Raw genomic sequence first — 19,693 nt, 5'->3', positions numbered from 1 at the left:
ACTGGAAAGTGGCGCAACTCAGGAAAATGTTCCTGAGGTGCCTGCACCGACTAGAGAGGAAGTTAATGATGATGATCATGAAACTTCAGATCAAGTTGCTACTGAACTTCGTAGGTACACAAGAACACGTTTCGCACCAGAGTGGTACGGCAACCCTGTCTTGGAAATCATGTTGTTAGACAACAGTGAACCTTTGAACTATGAAGAAGCGATGGCAGGCCCAGATTCCGACAAATGGCTGGAAGCCATGAAATCCGAGATAGGATCCATGTATGAAAATGAAGTATGGACTTTGACTGACTTGCCCGATGATCGGCGAGCCATAGAAAATAAATGGATTTTTAAGAAGAAGACGGACACGGATGGTAATGTAACCATCTATAAAGCTCGGCTTGTCGCTAAGGGTTACCGACAAGTTCAAGGGGTTGACTACAATGAGACTTTCTCCGTGGCAAAGCTGAAGTCCGTCCGAATCATGTTAGCAATCTCCGCATTCTATGATTATGAGATATGGCAAATGGACGTCAAAACGGCATTCCTTAATGGTTTCCTTAAGGAAGAATTGTATATGATGCAGCCAGAAGGTTTTGTCGATCCTAAGAATGCTGACAAGGTGTGCAAGCTCCAACGCTCGATCTATGGGCTGGTGCAAGCATCTCGGAGTTGGAACATTCGTTTTGATGAGATGATCAAAGCGTTTGGGTTTACGCAGACTTATGGAGAAGCCTGCATTTATAAGAAAGTGAGTGGGAGCTCTATAGCATTTCTCATATTGTATGTGGATGACATACTGTTGATGGGAAATGATATAGAATTCTTGGAAAGCATAAAGGCCTACTTGAACAAGTGTTTTTCAATGAAGGATCTTGGAGAAGCTGCTTACACATTAGGCATCAAGATCTATAGAGATAGATCAAGACGCCTCATTGGTCTTTCACAGAGTACGTACCTTGACAAGATATTGAAGAAGTTCAATATGGATCAGTCAAAGAAGGGGTTCTTGCCTGTATTGCAAGGTACGAGATTGAGCACGGCCCAATGCCCGACCACGGCAGAAGATAGAGAAAACATGAGTGTCGTCCCCTATGCCTCGGCCATAGGGTCTATCATGTATGCTATGTTGTGTACCAGACCTGATGTAAACCTTGCCGTAAGTTTGGTAGGAAGGTACCAAAGGAATCCCGGCATGGAACACTGGACAGCGGTCAAGAATATCCTGAAGTACCTGAAGAGGACTAAGGATATGTTTCTCGTTTATGGAGGTGATGAAGAGCTCGTCGTAAAGGGTTACGTCGATGCTAGCTTCGACACAGATCTGGATGACTCTAAGTCACAAACTGGATACGTGTATATTTTGAATGGTGGGGCAGTAAGCTGGTGCAGTTGCAAGCAACGCATTGTGGCGGGATCTACATGTGAAGCGGAGTACATGGCAGCCTCGGAGGCAGCACAAGAAGCAATCTGGGTGAAGGAGTTCATTACCGACCTAGGAGTCATTCCCAATGCATCGGGCCCGATGATTCTCTTCTGTGACAACACTGGAGCTATTGCCCTTGCCAAGGAGCCTAGGTTTCACAGGAAGACCAAGCATATCAAGCGTCGCTTCAACTCCATTCGTGAAAGTGTTCAAAATGGAGACATAGATATTTGTAAAGTACATACGGACCTGAATGTGGCAGATCCGTTGACTAAACCTCTCCCTAGAGCAACACATGATCAACACCAAAACTCTATGGGTGTTTGATTCATCACAATGTAACTAGATTATTGACTCTAGTGCAAGTGGGAGACTGTTGGAAATATGCCCTAGAGGCAATAATAAAATGGTTATTATTATATTTCCTTGTTCATGATAATTGTCTATTGTTCATGCTATAATTGTGTTATTCGGAAATCGTAATACATGTGTGAATACATAGACCAAAACACGTCCCTAGTGAGCCTCTAGTTGACTAGCTCGTTGATCAAAAGATAGTCATGGTTTCCTGACTATGGACATTAGATGTCATTGATAACGGGATCACATCATTAGGAGAATGATGTGATGGACAAGACCCAATCCTAAGCATAGCTCAAAGATCGTGTAGTTCATTTGCTAGAGCTTTTTCGAATGTCAAGTATCATTTCCTTAGACCATGAGATTGTGCAACTCCCGGATACCGTAGGAGTGCTTTGGGTGTCGTAACTGGGTGACTATAAAGGTTCACTACGGGTATCTCCAAAAGTGTCTGTTGGGTTGGCACGAATCGAGACTGGGATTTGTCACTCCGTATGACGGAGAGGTATCTCTGGGCCCACTCGGTAATGCATCATCATAATGAGCTCAATGTGACCAAGTGGTTGGTCACGGGATCATGCATTACGGTACGAGTAAAGTAACTTGCCGGTAATGAGATTGAACGAGGTATTGGGATACCGACGATCGAGTCTTGGGCAAGTAACGTACCGATTGACAAAGGGAATTGTATACGGGATTGATTGAATCCTCGACATCGTGGTTCATCCGATGAGATTATCGAGGAGCATATGGGAGCCAACATGGGTATCTAGATCCCGCTGTTGGTTATTGACCGGAGAGTCGTCTCGGTCATGTCTGCGTGTCTCCCGAACCCGTAGGGTCTACACACTTAAGGTTCAATGACGCTAGGGTTGTTGAGATATTAGTATACGGTAACCCGAAAGTTGTTCGGAGTCCCGGATGAGATCCCGGACGTCACGAGGAGTTCCGGAATGGTCCGTAGGTGAAGATTTATATATAGGAAGTCAAGTTTCGGCCATCGGGAAAGTTTCGGGGGTAATCGGTATTGTATTGGGACCACCGGAAGGGTCCCAGGGGTCCACCGGATGGGGCCACCTATCTCGGAGGGCCCCATGGGCTGAAGTGGGAGGGGAACCAGCCCCTAGTGGGCTGGTGCGCCCCCCTTGGGCCTCCCCCTGCGCCTAGGGTTGGAAACCCTAGGGGTGGGGGGCGCCCCACTTGGCTTGGGGGGCAAGCCACCCCCTTAGCCGCCGCCCCCCCTTGGAGATTCCATCTCCTAGGGCCGGCGCCCCCCCTTAGGGGTCCTATATATAGTGGGGGGGGGAGGGCAGCCGCACCCTAGCCCCTAGCGCCTCCCTCTCCCTCCCGTGACACCTCTCCCTCTCACTAAGCTTGGCAAAGGCCTGCCGAGATCGCCGTTGCTTCCACCACCACGCCGTCATGCTGCTGGATCTCCATCAACCTCTCCTTCCCCCTTGCTGGATCAAGTTGGAGGAGACGTCTTCCCAACCGTACTTGTGTTGAACGCGGAGGTGCCGTCCGTTCGGCGCTAGGTCATCGGTGATTTGGATCACGACGAGTACGACTCCATCAACCCCGTTCTCTTCAACACTTCCGCTCGCGATCTACAAGGGTATGTAAATGCACTCCCCTCTCCCTCGTTGCTAGATGACTCCATAGATTGATTTTGGTGATGCGTAGAAAATTTTAAAATTCTGCTACGTTCCCCAACAACCGGAACCCCCTCGAAAGAAATAGTGGGCCTTATGGGCCTTAGTGGAGAGATAGAGGGCTGGCCTAGGGCAGGCCGCGCGCCCCTCCCCTTTTGGTCCAAATTGTACTAGGAGAGGGGGGCGCCCCCCTTTCCTTCTCCCTCTCCCCCTTCCTTTCCCCCTCCTAGTAGGAGTAGGAAAGAGGGGAGTTCTACTCCTACTAGGAGGAGGACTCCTCTTGGCGCGCCTATAGGGGCCGGCCGGCCTCCCACTTGCTCCTTTATATACGGGGGCAGGGGGCACCTCTAGAGACACAAGTTGATCATTGATCCCTTAGCCGTGTGTGGTGCCTCCTCCACCATAATCCACCTCGATCATATCGTAGTTGTGCTTAGGCGAAGCCCTACGTCGGTAGCAATATCATCACCGTCATCACGCCGTCGTGCTGGCAGAACTCTCCCGTGAAGCTCTGCTGGATCGGAGTTCGTGGGACGTCATCGAGCTGAACGTGTGCTGAACTCGGAGGTACCGTACGTCGGTACTTGGGTCGGTCGGATCGTGAAGACGTACGACTACATCAACCGCGTTCTCATAACGCTTCCGCTTACGGTCTATGAGGGTACGTGGACGTTACTCTTCCCCTCTCGTTGTGCATCACCATGATCTTGTGTGTGCGTAGGATTTTTTTTGAAATTACTCGTTCCCCAACAATCCGGTCACTGACCGATCATGATTTTTCAACCCGGACGACCCCCCTCAAACGGGCCTCAAACGTCCGGACTGACCGGCACCCCTCATATCCAGTCAAATATGGGACAGATATGGGGCCCAAGCGCGTCTGCCACGTAGGATTGATGATGGGGTCCCACACGAACTTGTCCGGAAAACCGGCGGTCCGACGGACGCCTCCTCTGTCACTAGGGTGTAAACGTCGTGTGGCGCCGCTCCGACTCGCTGTCCAAGGCCAAATCCGGCTATTTAAGCCGGCCGGCGTCCTCCAACCCTAGCCCATCCACCTCCTCCCTCTATGTGCCGCCACCCAAGCCCATCCGTCTCCCCTCCCCCACTCTTCTATCGCCATAGTCCGGCGGCTGATCACCACGTAAGCTATGCTCACGCCCGAGCGCCGCAGGCAGATCACGGAGGAGATCCAGGCAAGGCGCGCCGCCCGCATCGCTGCTGGGTTGCTTCCGGATTCGCCGGAGCTAGAGGAGGACGAGGAGTAGTAGTTGGAGGAGGAGGAGGGAGAGCCTCTGCCGGAGCTGATGGAGGAGGCAGATCCGGAGGAGGACGAGGCGAAGCTGCCGGAGCATGGCTTCAATATGGCGGAGGTAGAGGCGGATTTCGCCGTCGCCCAAGCCGTGGAGATGGCGGAGCAGCAGGCCATCCTGGAGTCCATCCAGGATGAGGCCTTCGTGGAGTCCAACCGGCAATTCCTTTGGTAGGAGTAGGCGGTGTCCGACGGGCTCTTCGACGAACTCGGTACGAAGATAGAGGAGGAGAAGGCCGAAGCGGAGCAGCCGGAGGCTCTGCCGCCCATGCTTCCGGAGCTGGGCACGGAGATTGTCGGCATCTCCGACGAGGAGTAGCGGCCCGGTGGTGTGTTTCAGCCGGCGGATATAGTCGGAATCGAAGGCGGTGGGCGGGCGGCGACGGCGGCGGGTAGCTGCGGAATTGGAAGGGGGAGGCGCGCGGGCTGAAATGTCCCTCTCACCAACTGTTTTTCCACTATAAAGGGCACCGGCGCAGTGAGGGGAATCTGTGTTCTCGTGGGTGAAGGGAAGGCAATTAACCGCGCCTCTCAAAAGAATTTAAGGATCGGGGGCGTTTTAGATGTCTGTTCGAATCGCTTTTTCACGTAAAATTGTAAACTGACGGTTATTTGCAGTTTGGCGCGATACAAGGGGTCTGTTTTTACAGGGGGCAAAGCGAAAAATCCAGAAAAACGCTATCCTGCCCCTTGCGCGTGCGGCCTTCACGACCCACCCATGATGGCGGCGGCGGCGGCGTCGGCGGCGAGGCGCGCCGCCACCGGCCTCTTCCCGCTGCTCCTCTCCTCGCATTCCCGAGCCCTCCCGCGCCACGGAGATCTCCTAGCACTGCCCTCCCTCGTTCGCCCCCGCCGCCTCCCTTCTCACCCCGCCAAGCTCTTCTTCTGCTCCGCCGCCGCCTCCTCCAATGGTGCGGCCCCAGAGAAGGCCCGGGACATGCACCTGTACAACACGAGGTCGAGGAGAAGGGAGCCGTTCCGTCCCCGCGCGCCCGGCGGGGAGGTCGGCATGTACGTCTGCGGCGTCACGCCCTACGACGACAGTCACATCGGCCACGCCCGCGCCTACGTCGCCTTCGATGTCCTCTTCAGGTTCGTCCGTCCACTAGTCATTCAAGCTCGGGGCTGCTGATTCAGTGGCAGTTTTGGTCCACTTGGCCGTGTCCTGTGTTTGTACCAGTTGTTCGTGTGGGTCAAACGGTGGAAATCAGAAACGATTTTGCAACTGTAAACGCAATTCTAATACCTAATATTTGAATTTCATAGACCATTTTATCTCTGTGTATCTCTAGATGGAGAGGCCAGAAGCAATTCGTCCATTTGATAGTCAACACTTAATAGTACCCATTTTTGTGATATGCCCAGCTCAGTTTAGGAAGTTCTAACATTAACACCATAGTAAACTGTGCTATAATGATTCAGTTATTCGACTAAACTTGAATATGCATCTCATAGTAAATTTTGGCTATGGGCTTACGCACCCGCTGATAGTCTGGCATTCTAAAACACCATGCATGTAATGTCACCAGTGAACATTTGGTCCTCTCTTGTTTTCATAAGTACGTTTTTCCAGGTAGGCAATCGGAAGCACTGCATCTGATTATCTTTGGTCTCCTGACATGTGATTATGGCCATCTTAGGTACTTGCGTTATTTGGACTATGAAGTATGCTATGTTCGGAACTTTACTGACATCGATGACAAGGTGATTTTCAGGTTAAATTTGTTTGCATATACCTACAAGCGATGTTTGGTTCTTACTTCTTAGTTTTTAAACTAATTTAAACAAAAAATGCTACTATTGTATTTATAGCTTCTCTTGCATCATCTCCATTTGAAAGTTGTAAATTATACCTTTACTGTCCAGAAAAATGATTATGACCTGACCTGAAATAGAGAAGGCAGACTAATCCCTGAATTTAGTTTGCTCAGTAATATGAACTGTTCAGAAAAAAGTTGCATCATCTCCATCTTCTTTGGAATGCTCATGTCATATGAACTGTTCACTTCAGACTAATCCCTGAATTTAGTTTGCTCAGTTCATATCCACTGCATTCAGTTCGCTGCTAATTGTATTAAGCTAGTCTACCTGGAAAACTAGAAAGAAAGTTTAAACACCGATTGCATCTGCACAGGAAACCTGAGTTGCACTTCTGGAATTCTGTAGATAATTGCAAGAGCTAACCAATTGGGGGAAGATCCTTTTAGCTTAAGCAAAAGATACTCTGATGATTTCCTGTCGGACATGGCTCATCTTCAATGTCTACCACCATCTGTGGAGCCCCGTGTTTCAGATCACATTGATCAGATTGTAACCATGATAAAACAGGTAAGTTGTACTTGTAGCGTGACTCTTTGGTGTTTTACTGTCTTATGTGCAGTACTTTATTTATATATATGAAGTTGGTTGTGGTTATTTTCTTTTGTTTTTATACTGCTTTCTGCAATAGCCTTGTTAAGTGGATTTGCTCCCATATTTGGTTGAAATATCCTTGTGTTGACATACTCTTATCTATCCAGACCATTCGGTTGTTATCATTATAATGTGCTGCTTTCATGGGGTTGATCAATGCATTTAGGGTTCATTTTTAAGCAGGTTATCTTATAAAATAGAATTCTTGTATAAAGGACATCCATTTTCAAAGTAGGTTGTTACCATGGCAACCTAAGAATTTGCCATTACATTCAGTATACTCACATCCTCTTCATTTATGTAAAGAAACAACCTGAGATTGCACTAAGTTCTTTGCACATGTATAATGTATATGGCAATGTTGGATGTGATATAATTCTGTATATGCAGCTGTGGACATGAATAGCAATGTTTTGTATTATTGATGTTTAGTATCTCTTACTGTTGATCTGAGTTCTAGTACCTATATAATATGTTTACACAAATCCAAAATAAATTACAGACACTTACAATTCTCATATTTTCAGAGTATAAAAGTTGTCATAATAGAGTTCTTGTTTTTTGGTTTGACTTCCTTTCTTATGCTATTTTTCTTGGAACAGATTATCGATAACGGTTGTGCATATGTAGTAAGTGGGGATGTCTATTTCTCTGTTGACAATTTTCCTGAATATGGGAAGTTATCGGGTCGAAAACTAGATGATAATAGAGCTGGTGAAAGGGTTGCAGTTGACGAGAGAAAGAAAAACCCAGCTGATTTTGCTTTATGGAAGGTAATAGATGCCCCATTTTTCCATTTCTAATATGTAGATTGTTCTGTGTCTGCTCTGTGAAGAGATGATATAGATATTTAGTTCAGCACTAAGTTAGTTGATTCTGTGTGAACTGTAGGCTGCAAAAGATGGGGAACCATGGTGGGATAGCCCTTGGGGCCCGGGTAGGCCAGGATGGCACATCGAATGCAGTGCCATGAGTGCACAATACTTGGGCAATTCTTTTGACATTCATGGTGGCGGGGAGGACCTGATATTTCCACATCATGAGAATGAAATCGCTCAAAGCCGTGCCGCATGTTGTGACAGCAGCATAAATTATTGGGTGCACAATGGTTTTGTCAATGTAAATGGCCAGAAAATGTCTAAATCGCTTGGTAACTTTATCACTATACGCAAGGTAATTCATCACATGAATACTTTATTTTCTGAATAACTATACCCCTGCTTTCTCAAAGATTGCCAACCTTTCCAGGTCATAGAGCTTTACCACCCACTTGCGTTGAGGATGTTCTTACTTGGTACCCACTACAGGTCCCCAATCAACTACACAGTAGAGCAGCTTAATGTTGCATCGGATAGATTGTACTACACTTATCAGGTATATTATATCTTTATATGTTCATGGCTTCACGCCATTGCTATCTGTTACTACTATGTTCACATGAACTGCTTACACGCTTAATAACAGTTTGTATATGCTATTAGCCTATACTATGTCATATTGTTTTGAAATCGAAGTGGTGGGTCTCTGTGGCCGTTGGGGTAGTGGCTACAAGAATGTTCAAATAACAGCAACCAGTTTAAACAACATTGAGTCTATTTATATGAATTTGCTTGTAAATTGTAGGCGCCTGTTGGATATGAAGATCACTTCCTTGGATGCAGGAGCCGACAAATATGTCAGGCCTTCATAGTTTGGCTTTTCTTTTAACTGTGTTCATACTCCAAAAATGACCATCCTAGAAAAGTAAAGCCAGTGAAGCTTAAAATGGCGTGCGCAAAAAGGGCACTTTATTCCTATGCCAATGTACTTGTGTATCTACAAGTAAATTTAGTGATTTCACATATTATTTTGACTAGTAGAGGCGCACGTGCAACGCACGTTAATATTTAGGCAATATATTAATTACACATGAATATTAGGAATGCAATCATTCGTGTGTTAATCATGTGATTGGTGCAATATTTGGTATGATATTAATTGCACGTTAAACACGTTTAACGCTCACCATTGGAGCAGTCTAGGTCGTTGGATTGACTTAGTTCGATGGCCGAGATCAGTTGGATCTGCCCCTTTGGGTCTTTTTATATTGGTATAGATACACGATGCTTTTTGTCGCATCTTCTTGAAACGGACTTGTAGCATGGTTTCAGTGCTATTCTGCTGTACAACTTTCAGTAACTGAATAATCAATGCCCAACCTTGACTAGCTTATGAGATTGTCCCTGGATGTTGTTATCCCGGTCAGAAATTTTAATCTGAGCCTTTTGTGGCCTAGTCTGGCTTAATGTGAAGAACTGTTTTTTTTTTCCTAAACTGATTTTTTTAATATATTTTTTGAGCGCCCTGATTTTATCCTGCCTGTTTAGAAGTGCCGACAGATCAGCCCAAAATTTAGAGTTATTATTTCAGCCATGGTCTTGTTCTTCCACATGGTGTCACTCGACAGTGTTGTTTTAGAATCCATGGGAGTACGGTAGTAGTCGCTGTGTCTCTGGCTGAAGTCAGTTAGTTTACAGCCTGCAACGGCTATGAAATTGCTCCTCGTGCCTGACTAGTCGGAACTCTCAACTTGTGTTGGCACTGAAAGTTACATTTCAGCATTCTTGTTATTTCATCAGGTGACATTTTAAATGCCATTACTTCTACTTCATGGCCTTATGCTGAATCATTTCCTACATACAGACATTGCGCGATTGTGAAGAAAGCACCCAGCAGGACCAAAGCAGTAGTGGAGGTTCACTACCTTTTACTACCACGCATTGCGTCGAGAAGCTTCACGGGGATTTTGAGACGTCAATGTCTGACGATCTTCACACTTCGGTGGCGCTGGCTGCTATTTCCGAGCCGTTGAAAGTTATGAATGATTTGCTGCATACTCGTAAGGTAAAGCCAGTGATAATAAACTTGCGGAGGTACATTTCAGATTCACTACTCTACTCAGGTAGTGTCTGAGTTGCGCCGCTGTTAGACAAAGGTAGAAGTACTAGCCGCCTTGACTTTCTTTCCTCTGGCGTTGTGTTTGGTCAGGGAAAGAAGCAGGAGAAACGGCTGGAATCGCTTGCGGTCTTGGAAGAGAAAGTGAGAATGGTGCTTTCTGTCCTGGGGCTGATGCCCTCGAGCTACCATGAGGTGAGCGCCGTGTTGTGTAAACTGAAACCAGCAGATTGGCGGCCAGCCACTGTTGTGATGCTTGGTTCTTCGGGTGAAGAACACAAATGTTTTTCCATGCTGTGCATTCTAGTGTTGATGCTCTACCGACAATGACGACCTTGTGCTGTTGTGTCCCAGGCTCTGCAGCAGCTGCGGGAGAAGGCGCTGCGGAGGGCGTGCGTCACCGAGGAGCAGGTGCTGCAGAAGATCGAGGAGCGGACCGCTGCGAGGAAGGCGAAGCAGTTCGGTCGGTCGGACGAGATCCGGGATGAGCTGGCGGCCCTCGGCATCGCCCTCATGGACGGCCCCGACGGCACCGCCTGGAGGCCGTCCGTGCCGTCCTCCCAGCAAGCGGTGGTCACCAGCAGTACATGATCGGCACCACACACCACGGGCTCAGGGGTGTCTTGGACTGTTTTGAGGAGTTGCAGTGTTTTCCAGGGATCTATGATTGGAAGCCAGCAAATATTTAACGAATCAACTGGATTATACATACATGAAAAAAAAAAGAGCTGCGCACTCTCCTTGGAAGCTCCTGTAGATCGATGCAAGCTCATGAGTTTTTATTAAGTATAAATGAAATGAAATGTAGAGATTTTGATGATTTTTTTCTTTCACCCACATGTCTTGTTCTCGCCAGACATTCTTGACATATAGCTGAGCATTTTTTTTGGCTGGTAGCCTATTGTTTTTATATATACGTACTTGTTTTATTTAAACGAGCCAGAAATTATATGTTCCAGTCAGTTGCCATTGACGTGGTTAGCATCCGGCTGCCAGAAACAATGAGTGGCAACGATTCCCACGTGGCCTGGCCGACATGCGGGCCCCGTGGGTCAGTGGCTGAGGGCCGACCCCAGCCACACGCTCGTCGCCGTCCCCTCCCCGCCGCGGAGCAGTGGCATGCGACACGCTTGCTCCGCTGCCCATGGCCGCTCGTTCCGCACCTCGCCGCGTGTACTCCTCCCCTCCTCTCCAAAAACCCCACCGAGAAATTTCAAACTCCGCTGCAGCACCACGTCTAGCTCGCGAACCCCGAGCGAAGCGGCCATGGCGATGGCGGCCTCCTCCGCGCTGCAGCCCGAGCTCTGCCTCCTCCCCCACGCCGGGCCCCGCCGCCGCATGCTCCCGCCGCGCGCTCCGCATCTGCTTGTCCTCCCGCACCGGCGCCGCGGGGCCGTGAGGCGGTTCTCCTCCAGGGACGGCGGGGGCGGGGGCGGGGGAGGGCCCGCGGGCGCTGTGGAGAAGCGCTCCGTGGTCCCGGAGGTGGCGGCGGAGAGGAAGGGAGGAGGGGATGCGCACGCGGAGGAGTTTGAGGAGGAGGCGGTGGACGGGGCGCTGGAGCTGCGGTGGCCGCCCTGGGAGGGGCTGCCCGAGCGCTACAGGCTCATCGGCGCCACCTCCCTCGCCTTCGTCATCTGCAACATGGACAAGGTTTGCTCTCTCTCGTTGCATTTCTTACTGCCACTACTGCTTAATTAGCCTCTATCCAGTAGCACGGACGGTGCTAATGACACGCCGTGCGGTGGTCCGCGAGAGCAAATCGGAGAAACTCAACATGGGGGAAAAACAAAGCATGGCTTAAAACTGGGGCGCAGGTTGGCAATCTAGACTGAATCAAACACCATTGTTGCGTCAAAGCGTCGACAGAAATGCACGCGTCGCATTTGGGAGAATGCTAATACCGATTTGCTCATGATCAAAGCAAGTGGTTACCATTTACCACCACACATCTGCCACGCCGAACCAGTTTTGATGCTTGGGGTGGCGTCTTCTTTCGGTTTTCCTCTAGCCGCATGTACGACCCTGAGAGGGCGTAACTGTGAGAAACTTCAGCTCAAGCCTACCGGTTGGGATTTTCCTTTTATGACTTTGCTTAACGGTTAATTCCATACCAAACATGGAGTATCTGTCAAGTTGTGCGGTATCCGTTCTGGCATCCATACTCCACGTATTTTTTGTCGTTGTTGACGTCAACCAAAGTGTTTCTTCACTTAGCATCTAACTTGCTCGAGGTTGTTAATGTGGTCTTGATATGTGCTTCTTCACTTAGCGTAGCTAATTACTTCTATGTGTAGCTTATCTAGGCAGTTCAGTTTTTGCTTCCTCTGGAATTTCTGCTAAATGCAACTAGTCTACCTTTTCAGGTTAACTTGAGTGTTGCGATTATTCCAATGTCACATCAGTATGGTTGGAGCTCATCGACTGCTGGCCTAGTTCAATCATCATTCTTTTGGGGCTATGCTTTGAGTCAACTACCTGGGGGCTGGCTGGCAAAATTGATTGGTGGAAGGTTTGTTTGGGGTAACAAAAAGCCTCCTGTACATTTTATAAATACAAATACAATGTTATCTTTGATTTTGCATACACAATGATTTTTTGCATCATAGGTATAGTTATTGACTGCTGCTGACTCTAATATGGCATTGTCCCAAATAAAAGTTAAATGTCATGATGACAGTTGTTTCTTCTTCACCTATGCTATCTAACTAAAACCATCTGTCCGTACCATCGGAAGAATCTTTAGACTAAGTGTAGTAGGTAAGGAAAAATGCAAAAGAGAAGTATGATGTGCTAAATGCTACTCCCTCCAATCCAAAATAAGTGTCGCAGTTTTGAACTAAGGTTAGTTCAAACCTACGACACTTATTATGGATAGGAGGGAGTATAATATGGTTTGTGAGTTCTACCTGGCTTTATAATGTTATTTTTCCTCTTTTCCGGTTGCATATTTTTATGTTATCAGTCTAGCTTGACTCTGTTAAATTCTTAGCCACAAAAATTCATAGGCGTAAACCAACAATAGATGAATTAAGAAACAAGCATGTAACTTGTTTAGCAGGCGCTTCTTGCATAACTCAAAGGCCATCTCTTATAATTTGATTTCTTATAATTTGATCATATGCTTTTTCTCATCTTATATTTCTCATATAATGCATATTATTCATTTATTTATTTTCATATTGCAATAATTGTTTTTCTCATATGCTAATTGCAGGACAGTGCTTAAGGCCGGTGTTCTTGTGTGGTCTTTGGCCACAGCTGTTATTCCTGTTGTAGCAGGATTCATGCCAGGACTTGTGCTATCAAGGATTCTGGTATACCTCTACTCATTAGTTAGCCTCTAGAAACTTCTTGTTCACATATGATCCGGTACACTTAACTTCTTTTGTGCTTTTTTTACCATGTTTTGTACATTGTTTTCATTTTTGTATTAGGAACACATACCCTTACAACGCATACTTTCATCCGAGAGTGATGGCTGTTATTATTTGGGTTAACGTTTCTGTGTATTCTGAGCATAAATTAGCATAGATTGGATTACCTATAAAAACATTTCGTTAAGATGATGATTGCTATATTATTTTATATGCACATCTCCAGGTGGCAGGTGTATCATATTTATGTATAAAAATGTGTTTTGGTGCAAATAAGTGTCCCTTCATCTTACCATATAGAGCACCCTATGCATTATTGCAATACCTGCATGTCAACTTTGGTTTTTGGAGCATTCCCATGCGATGACAATACTTAGTTTCTTTATCACATCTTCATGTCAGTACAGTGGGAGTGTTCCTAGTAATAATTTACTATCTAAATATTATCCTTGTATTTATTCATTTTAACTTTGTTGCTATGCTAGGTAGGCATTGGAGAAGGAGTCTCACCATCAGCAGCTACAGATTTAATTGCACGGTAAGCCTAAAATACCTTCTCCTTGGACGCAGGCTACCATTTACATCTCCTTCATGTGAATTTTAGGCTGCTTCCTAAAATTTTAAGCAGGAATGTCAGGGTTCTCATGTAGTTGTAGAGATATTTATTAGAAATACCCTGTATCGATGATGGTGAATCTTGTGACTATACACTCTTCGCTAGCTAACTAGTGTATTGGCATTGTTTTTGTGGATATTTGATGTTTAGATGGATTCTTTTTTAGCTACCTGTGCTAAATCGCAGGTGGTAGCTATTCACGTTCTTTTATTGAAATACACAAAAGATTGATGTACGTCTTATTCTGGATTTTTTATGACGATTATATTGCATAACTTTCTCAATGGTTCAGTTGCCATTGGTGTGGATATGATGTAGCTTCTCTGTTGACACGTTTATGAAAGAAAAAAGAACTATTTATTACTTGTTATGCTTAAAGGAAATCCAATAGAAAACTACCTTATCTCCCTGCTGGGATCTTAATTCTATTGAACATGATAGAGGGTAGTAGAGTTATTGCTGCTCTCTGGAAGAACATAGAATAAACATATTAAACTTGAGAAGCATCATTCTCATACATTATTATTGCATATTTAACTGCTATGGCTGCACATGCAGGACCATTCCTCTTCAAGAAAGATCAAGAGCGGTTTCTGTTGTTTTTGGTGGTTTAGCCTTTGGAAGTGTCTTAGGGTAAGTGTTTTGCAGTATTTTCTACATATATTCGGATGCACGTAAAAGTTTTTGGGTCTAAGCAGAAACTTTCATCTTTACAGAAATCCTGATAGATTATCAGACCTTTGTAACCTGATGTAACTTTTTTGCTTGGTTCTAAAACAACATTGCATTGCATTTTGACTGTATGACATTATGATTACACAACTTAATTGACAATGGTATGAGATAGTTAACTCCTGGTCTATGATAATATTGCAGACTTCTGTTCGCCCCTCCCATCATTCAGAACCTTGGCTGGGAATCTGTCTTTTACATATTTGGTCTTCTTGGTATTATATGGTAAGCAAAAAACTTCTTAGCAGCACATAATTGAATATTTCTTCTGGTTTAGCTTCATCTTCTTTTATGTCCACAGGTGTCTAGTGTTTGAATCTGTACAAGAACTACAGCCAGGTGACAATGAAGACATATTAAGTAAGTGCACATCTATTTTTACAAGTCTTAACAACCATGATAGAAACTGTCCATTGAAACTTGCAATGAATGTTACTTCTAATCATATCTCCTTTTCAATATACTCCGTTTGTATGAGTTTATAGAAGAAAATGAATTGTGGCATGCTAGTTTAGCTGAAGGAATCATATTGTGGCCTTAATGATATCATTGTGTTTTTTTTTCATAAGCAGATATGATATATCTAGTGAAAAATCATAGCTTGATGTAATTACCCAAACCATCTTGGTTTGTGTGATCGTATATGAACTGTAGAATATTCGGCAACCTTGTATAGCCAGGTTGTCGGTTTGGTTTGATCTTGTGATCATGATTGTACAATCTGGTCTTCGTAACCTCTATGTCAAGTTTGATCTAACATAAGTGCCATGCCCGACCCAAGTTTACGTATCGTGGCAAATCCTATATGTGCGCATCTGACTGTTTGAGCATCAAGGTAACTTGAAAAATTTCCCCAAAAAAAGAGAGAAGCAAAGAGTCACCCATGTAGTCTATTAAGTAACAACTGTTAAACTTGGAAGAGAGAAAAGGGAGATCAATGTGATGCTGACACAGATTTATGTCAGAAAATCATCCTTTCAATCTAGCACTAATCAGTTTTAAATATGAGAAATTTCAGTTGTGCAGCAGATACATTGAGGACTACCTCAAATTTGGTAGTTCCAAATTGATTTGATGTACTAACCAATATGTTTGCATGATTATGTTTTGAGTGTGGTTTGCACTAGATTTATTGATACTATTACAAAATAGCAGTCAATATGTTTAGTATTAAGTATTCTTTGAGCTTAGCTGTACCTGTTTGCTAAAAATATTTGTTCATTGCGATCCTACTATTTCTGCGCAATAAGTACAAAATTTCAACTACAATACCTGAAAATATCATCTACTTTACAGATCTTGAAAATAGTTCTGCTGGATCTAATGGTCATGTCCCATCATCTGTGCCTTCAAAGTCATCGGCCTCATCACTTGAAGAGATGACAGACTCGCTAAAGGTTTGAGAGCTGACAGATTCACTACAGAGTTTTTTCCACCAGTTGCAAAGTAGCTATTGGCATGTCACTTAACTTCTTTGTTAGAACATAGAAGACATGAATCAAGTTAAAAGTGTTACAAAGTTGTGAGATCGATGAAAAAGTTCCAGAATCAAGATACATCAACTAATGTGATAGCCTTTTTAGTTCGTGGGGTACACCAAACTACATCAAATGATCTGAGAAACTTTTCAGTTCATTGGCAAGAAATATGTTGGTTGCTAGAGTGTTTCAAATTGTGAATTTGTCTGAACTGTTTGGTGTTGTAAAAGTGTGAAGACTCGAGAATCCTCTCAAGTAGTTAGTATGTGCAATATAATCGAAACTATCGTTGGTGTAGATTTTGTGCTAGCTTCTGCAATTTAATTTGCTCGAATGAAAATTTATTTTAATCTCTTTGTTTACATGCCATTCTTAGTTTTGTTTACTATATGCGCAGAATAGCCAATAGACTGTTCTGCTAGTCTGTTGCTGCTGTGTGGTGAGACTGCAAAATATAAATGCTGCTATAGACTTCAGTGGGGTTGCAGAAAGATGCCCACTGTACTGGAAGGCATCATTTTGTAATAACGATAAGCCAACAAACCAACGAAAACTGTGCCTTCCAGATAAGGAATTTTTCACATGTATCACATGGCCATCTTGGTCTAACTATAGCACATAACTATGTTTTTGTTAACTTGCATATTAAAGGCATACCACTGAGCCCCTCCCTATTTGAAAGTTGTATACAGTACATGTAGGGCTTTCCCCCATCAAGCGACAGTTCAGCACGAGTGCTCTGACCTGTTTCACTTAGCTGTAGATGTAGTTTATAACCCCCAATAAAATAAGGTGACCCTGTTGGTGGGAGTGATGATTCACAAACATTACTGATATAGCAAGTTTTATCCTTTGTGTTGTAGGATGTGCCTTGGGGGGAATTCTTTAAAAGCAAGGCAGTGTGGGCAATGATATACACTCACTTTTGTGGAAGCTGGGGCCACTATACTTGCTTGTCTTGGCTTCCAACATTCTTTAGGTTTGGCACTTTCCATATTTGTCTTGTCATTTTTCACTCAATGTATCCCCTTTCGATTAACTAACTGTCTTGTTTTCATGAACTGTCCCTAGTGAGTTGAATACACCTATTTCTTTTACTATTCAACATTTTGGTTCTACTATTGAGATTGAATTGCTAGGATTTCATTCACTAACTTTTCAATGTGTTAACACCCTATATGAACAACTTTCTTGCACGTGCACACTTTTCCTACTCGTTCGGTTCAGTTTTCTGAAAGTGGGTTGACTTCAACAAAGATAGAACCAAATAAAACAGGAGATTTTTCAATATAAATTTTCTGAAACTTTTGCTCAAGTTGAGACTGGACATTATAGATTTACGGGGCGCTGTATTGCATAGCTGCTTTCGTATCATAGTTGCATTTGTTGTGATACGTCAACTTAATAATGCTTTAGAAGTCCAGCAAAATGTTTGGAGGAATCCAATCTTCTTTCTGCTGTTCAGCACATTATGTTAAATATTTGTAACAATGTCCTTGCTTTTTTTGTGATATATTCCTGTTCAATTCTTATGCAGTGAGGAGCTAAACTTGAACTTGACAGACGCTGCATGGGTATGTACATGCTTTCATTTCTTATAATTACAGGAACACCCTTGTAGTGAAAGCATCATATCCCTCCTCGTTCTTACTATGTGATCATGTCGTGTCCTTGTTTTTCATTTACGACTACTGCTCCAGTATCTTATGAAGTCCCATATTTGGTATTTGTTGTAGGTGTCAATTCTTCCTCCTTTGGGCTCGATGGTTATTACATCTATTGCAGCACCTTTTGCAGACAACTTGATATCAAGTGGAGTTGACACCACAAAGGTAAATCATTTCCTTGAAGATGAAAAAGGAATAAATAAAAATCTGATTGCTCCTAGAGTTCATTTGTAAAGGTTGGAATATTTAAAAATCATCACTGCAAATTGCCATGAGATGTCCAGTTTTCTTGTGTAAATAAGGCCTTTTTACAGGATAATGAAAAAGTTGAGTCTGAGTTGATTAATTTCCTTTGTAGGTACGGAAAATATGTCAAGCAATTGCGTTTCTGTCACCTGCAGCTTTTATGATGCTTTCCTCTGTCGATCTTGGACTCCCTCCTTGGGTAGTTGTTGCTTTCCTTACGGGTGGTATATCACTCTCCAACTTCGCATTATCAGGTAATTGTGCTAAGCTTGCATCCATTCTTATTCCTGCCATGTTTCCAAGGTCCAAAATCTTAATGTTTTTGCTTACAAACAGGTCTTTATTGCACCCATCAAGATATATCACGTGAATATGCAAGCATTCTCCTGGTAAGGCATGCAACTTATATTTGGTATTAAAACCCTCTAGGATTTTTCTGTGTTTGTCTTGTAAAAATGGGATGGTAAAAAGAAAACAAAATTCCTTGCTCTCTTTCCCCCTTTGTTTGGACCAGGTATTTGGTTGTAATTTTGTTACTATATCAAACCCTGGACAGGGATTCGGAATCAAAACCCTTCAGATTTATCTGATGCTAATAAATGCTAAACATTTCCAGAGGAATATCCCTTGTCTAAACGCATCCTAGAGTTTTCACTTTTGGTAGTTTCAGTGCCAATCTCTTTGAGTCTATAATTCAAACGGTGGAGAGGCTCTGGTGGAAAGGGGAAGCAGAGTTGGCAAAAGAAAAGGCGATTTCTTATATTGGTAGTTGTTGACTCACTGCCTTTGCATTCCAGGGAATCACAAACACCGTAGGGGCCGTGCCTGGAATCGTTGGTGTCGCGCTAGTCGGCTATCTTGTCGACACAACTCATTCTTGGAGTGTATGCTTGCCAACACCACAAATCTGATCCATCTCCTTGACCTGTATTTTCTATCACGTATCATTCCAACAACTCATTATCGTCTTTTGTATATGTGCAGATGTCGCTCTTTGCTCCTTCGATCTTCTTCTACTTAACAGGCACTGCCGTCTGGTTGACATTTGCCAGCAGCAAGCCCCAGGATTTCAACAAGTTGGCATCGGAGTCGTTAGCAGAGAGTAATCAGTAGTCAAAGGACCATTCAGAAGGAAAATCCGTTGGGAGTTTAGCTCACCCTGCCCAGCAAATTTGGAGCTCCTGGGCACTGGATAGACTGGTAGGAACAAGTAGACAGTGTATGTACATGCCGCATGGGCATCCATATACGGTAGAGATCTCTGTATATTGTTATATTGTATAGGCCATTTCTGCAGTGGATGTATGTTAAGTGGAGTATGTTGTGGCACAATTTTGGAATGGAAGTGCCTGTCACTGTTTTCCATTGCTGGGAGCTGTGTTGTCCCATCCTGAAACACTGATTATCATTCAACATCCGTGCGAAGATGGGTTTCTCGAATGCTTCTTCGGTTCTTCTATTAGATTTGAAGTGCCTTTTCCTTCCAGGTTATT

At 44.3% G+C, this 19,693-nt stretch overlaps 2 protein-coding genes across 2 annotated transcripts; both read left to right on the top strand.

The window, feature by feature from the left end:
* The first annotated feature begins 5,391 nt into the window (after positions 1 to 5,391).
* On the top strand, positions 5,392 to 11,016 carry LOC123104780 (cysteine--tRNA ligase CPS1 homolog, chloroplastic/mitochondrial). Its single transcript, XM_044526666.1, has 9 exons — positions 5,392 to 5,833; positions 6,382 to 6,445; positions 6,908 to 7,069; positions 7,756 to 7,926; positions 8,045 to 8,326; positions 8,402 to 8,527; positions 9,836 to 10,036; positions 10,181 to 10,282; positions 10,442 to 11,016. The coding sequence occupies exons 1-9, from the start codon at positions 5,460 to 5,462 to the stop codon at positions 10,676 to 10,678; spliced, it is 1,719 nt and encodes a 572-aa protein (XP_044382601.1). The 5' UTR covers positions 5,392 to 5,459; the 3' UTR covers positions 10,679 to 11,016.
* Positions 11,017 to 11,212: 196 nt separating this feature from the next.
* On the top strand, positions 11,213 to 19,563 carry LOC123104779 (probable anion transporter 5, chloroplastic). Its single transcript, XM_044526665.1, has 15 exons — positions 11,213 to 11,737; positions 12,451 to 12,596; positions 13,302 to 13,401; positions 13,947 to 13,999; positions 14,636 to 14,710; positions 14,954 to 15,034; positions 15,111 to 15,169; positions 16,106 to 16,206; positions 17,151 to 17,266; positions 17,825 to 17,861; positions 18,024 to 18,119; positions 18,313 to 18,454; positions 18,537 to 18,589; positions 18,998 to 19,084; positions 19,185 to 19,563. Exons 1-15 carry the CDS (start codon positions 11,354 to 11,356, stop codon positions 19,311 to 19,313), a joined length of 1,659 nt encoding a protein of 552 aa, XP_044382600.1. The 5' UTR covers positions 11,213 to 11,353; the 3' UTR covers positions 19,314 to 19,563.
* Positions 19,564 to 19,693: the final 130 nt, after the last annotated feature.

Source organism: Triticum aestivum, chromosome 5A (genome assembly GCF_018294505.1).
Source record: "Triticum aestivum cultivar Chinese Spring chromosome 5A, IWGSC CS RefSeq v2.1, whole genome shotgun sequence".
NCBI lineage: Eukaryota > Viridiplantae > Streptophyta > Magnoliopsida > Poales > Poaceae > Triticum > Triticum aestivum.
Note: the sequence above shows the minus strand (reverse complement) of the source record. Positions and strands in the feature narration are given on the sequence as shown.

Coding starts and splice junctions, on each gene's coding strand:
- LOC123104779 (XM_044526665.1), top strand. CDS start 11,354: ATGGCGATGGCGGCCTCCTCCGCGCTGCAGCCCGAGCTCTGCCTCCTC. Junction 18,120..18,312: donor GTGGAGTTGACACCACAAAG/GTAAATCATTTC, acceptor TTTCCTTTGTAG/GTACGGAAAATATGTCAAGC. Junction 18,590..18,997: donor AATATGCAAGCATTCTCCTG/GTAAGGCATGCA, acceptor TTTGCATTCCAG/GGAATCACAAACACCGTAGG.
- LOC123104780 (XM_044526666.1), top strand. CDS start 5,460: ATGATGGCGGCGGCGGCGGCGTCGGCGGCGAGGCGCGCCGCCACCGGC. Junction 8,528..9,835: donor GATTGTACTACACTTATCAG/GTATATTATATC, acceptor TCCTACATACAG/ACATTGCGCGATTGTGAAGA. Junction 10,283..10,441: donor TGCCCTCGAGCTACCATGAG/GTGAGCGCCGTG, acceptor GTTGTGTCCCAG/GCTCTGCAGCAGCTGCGGGA.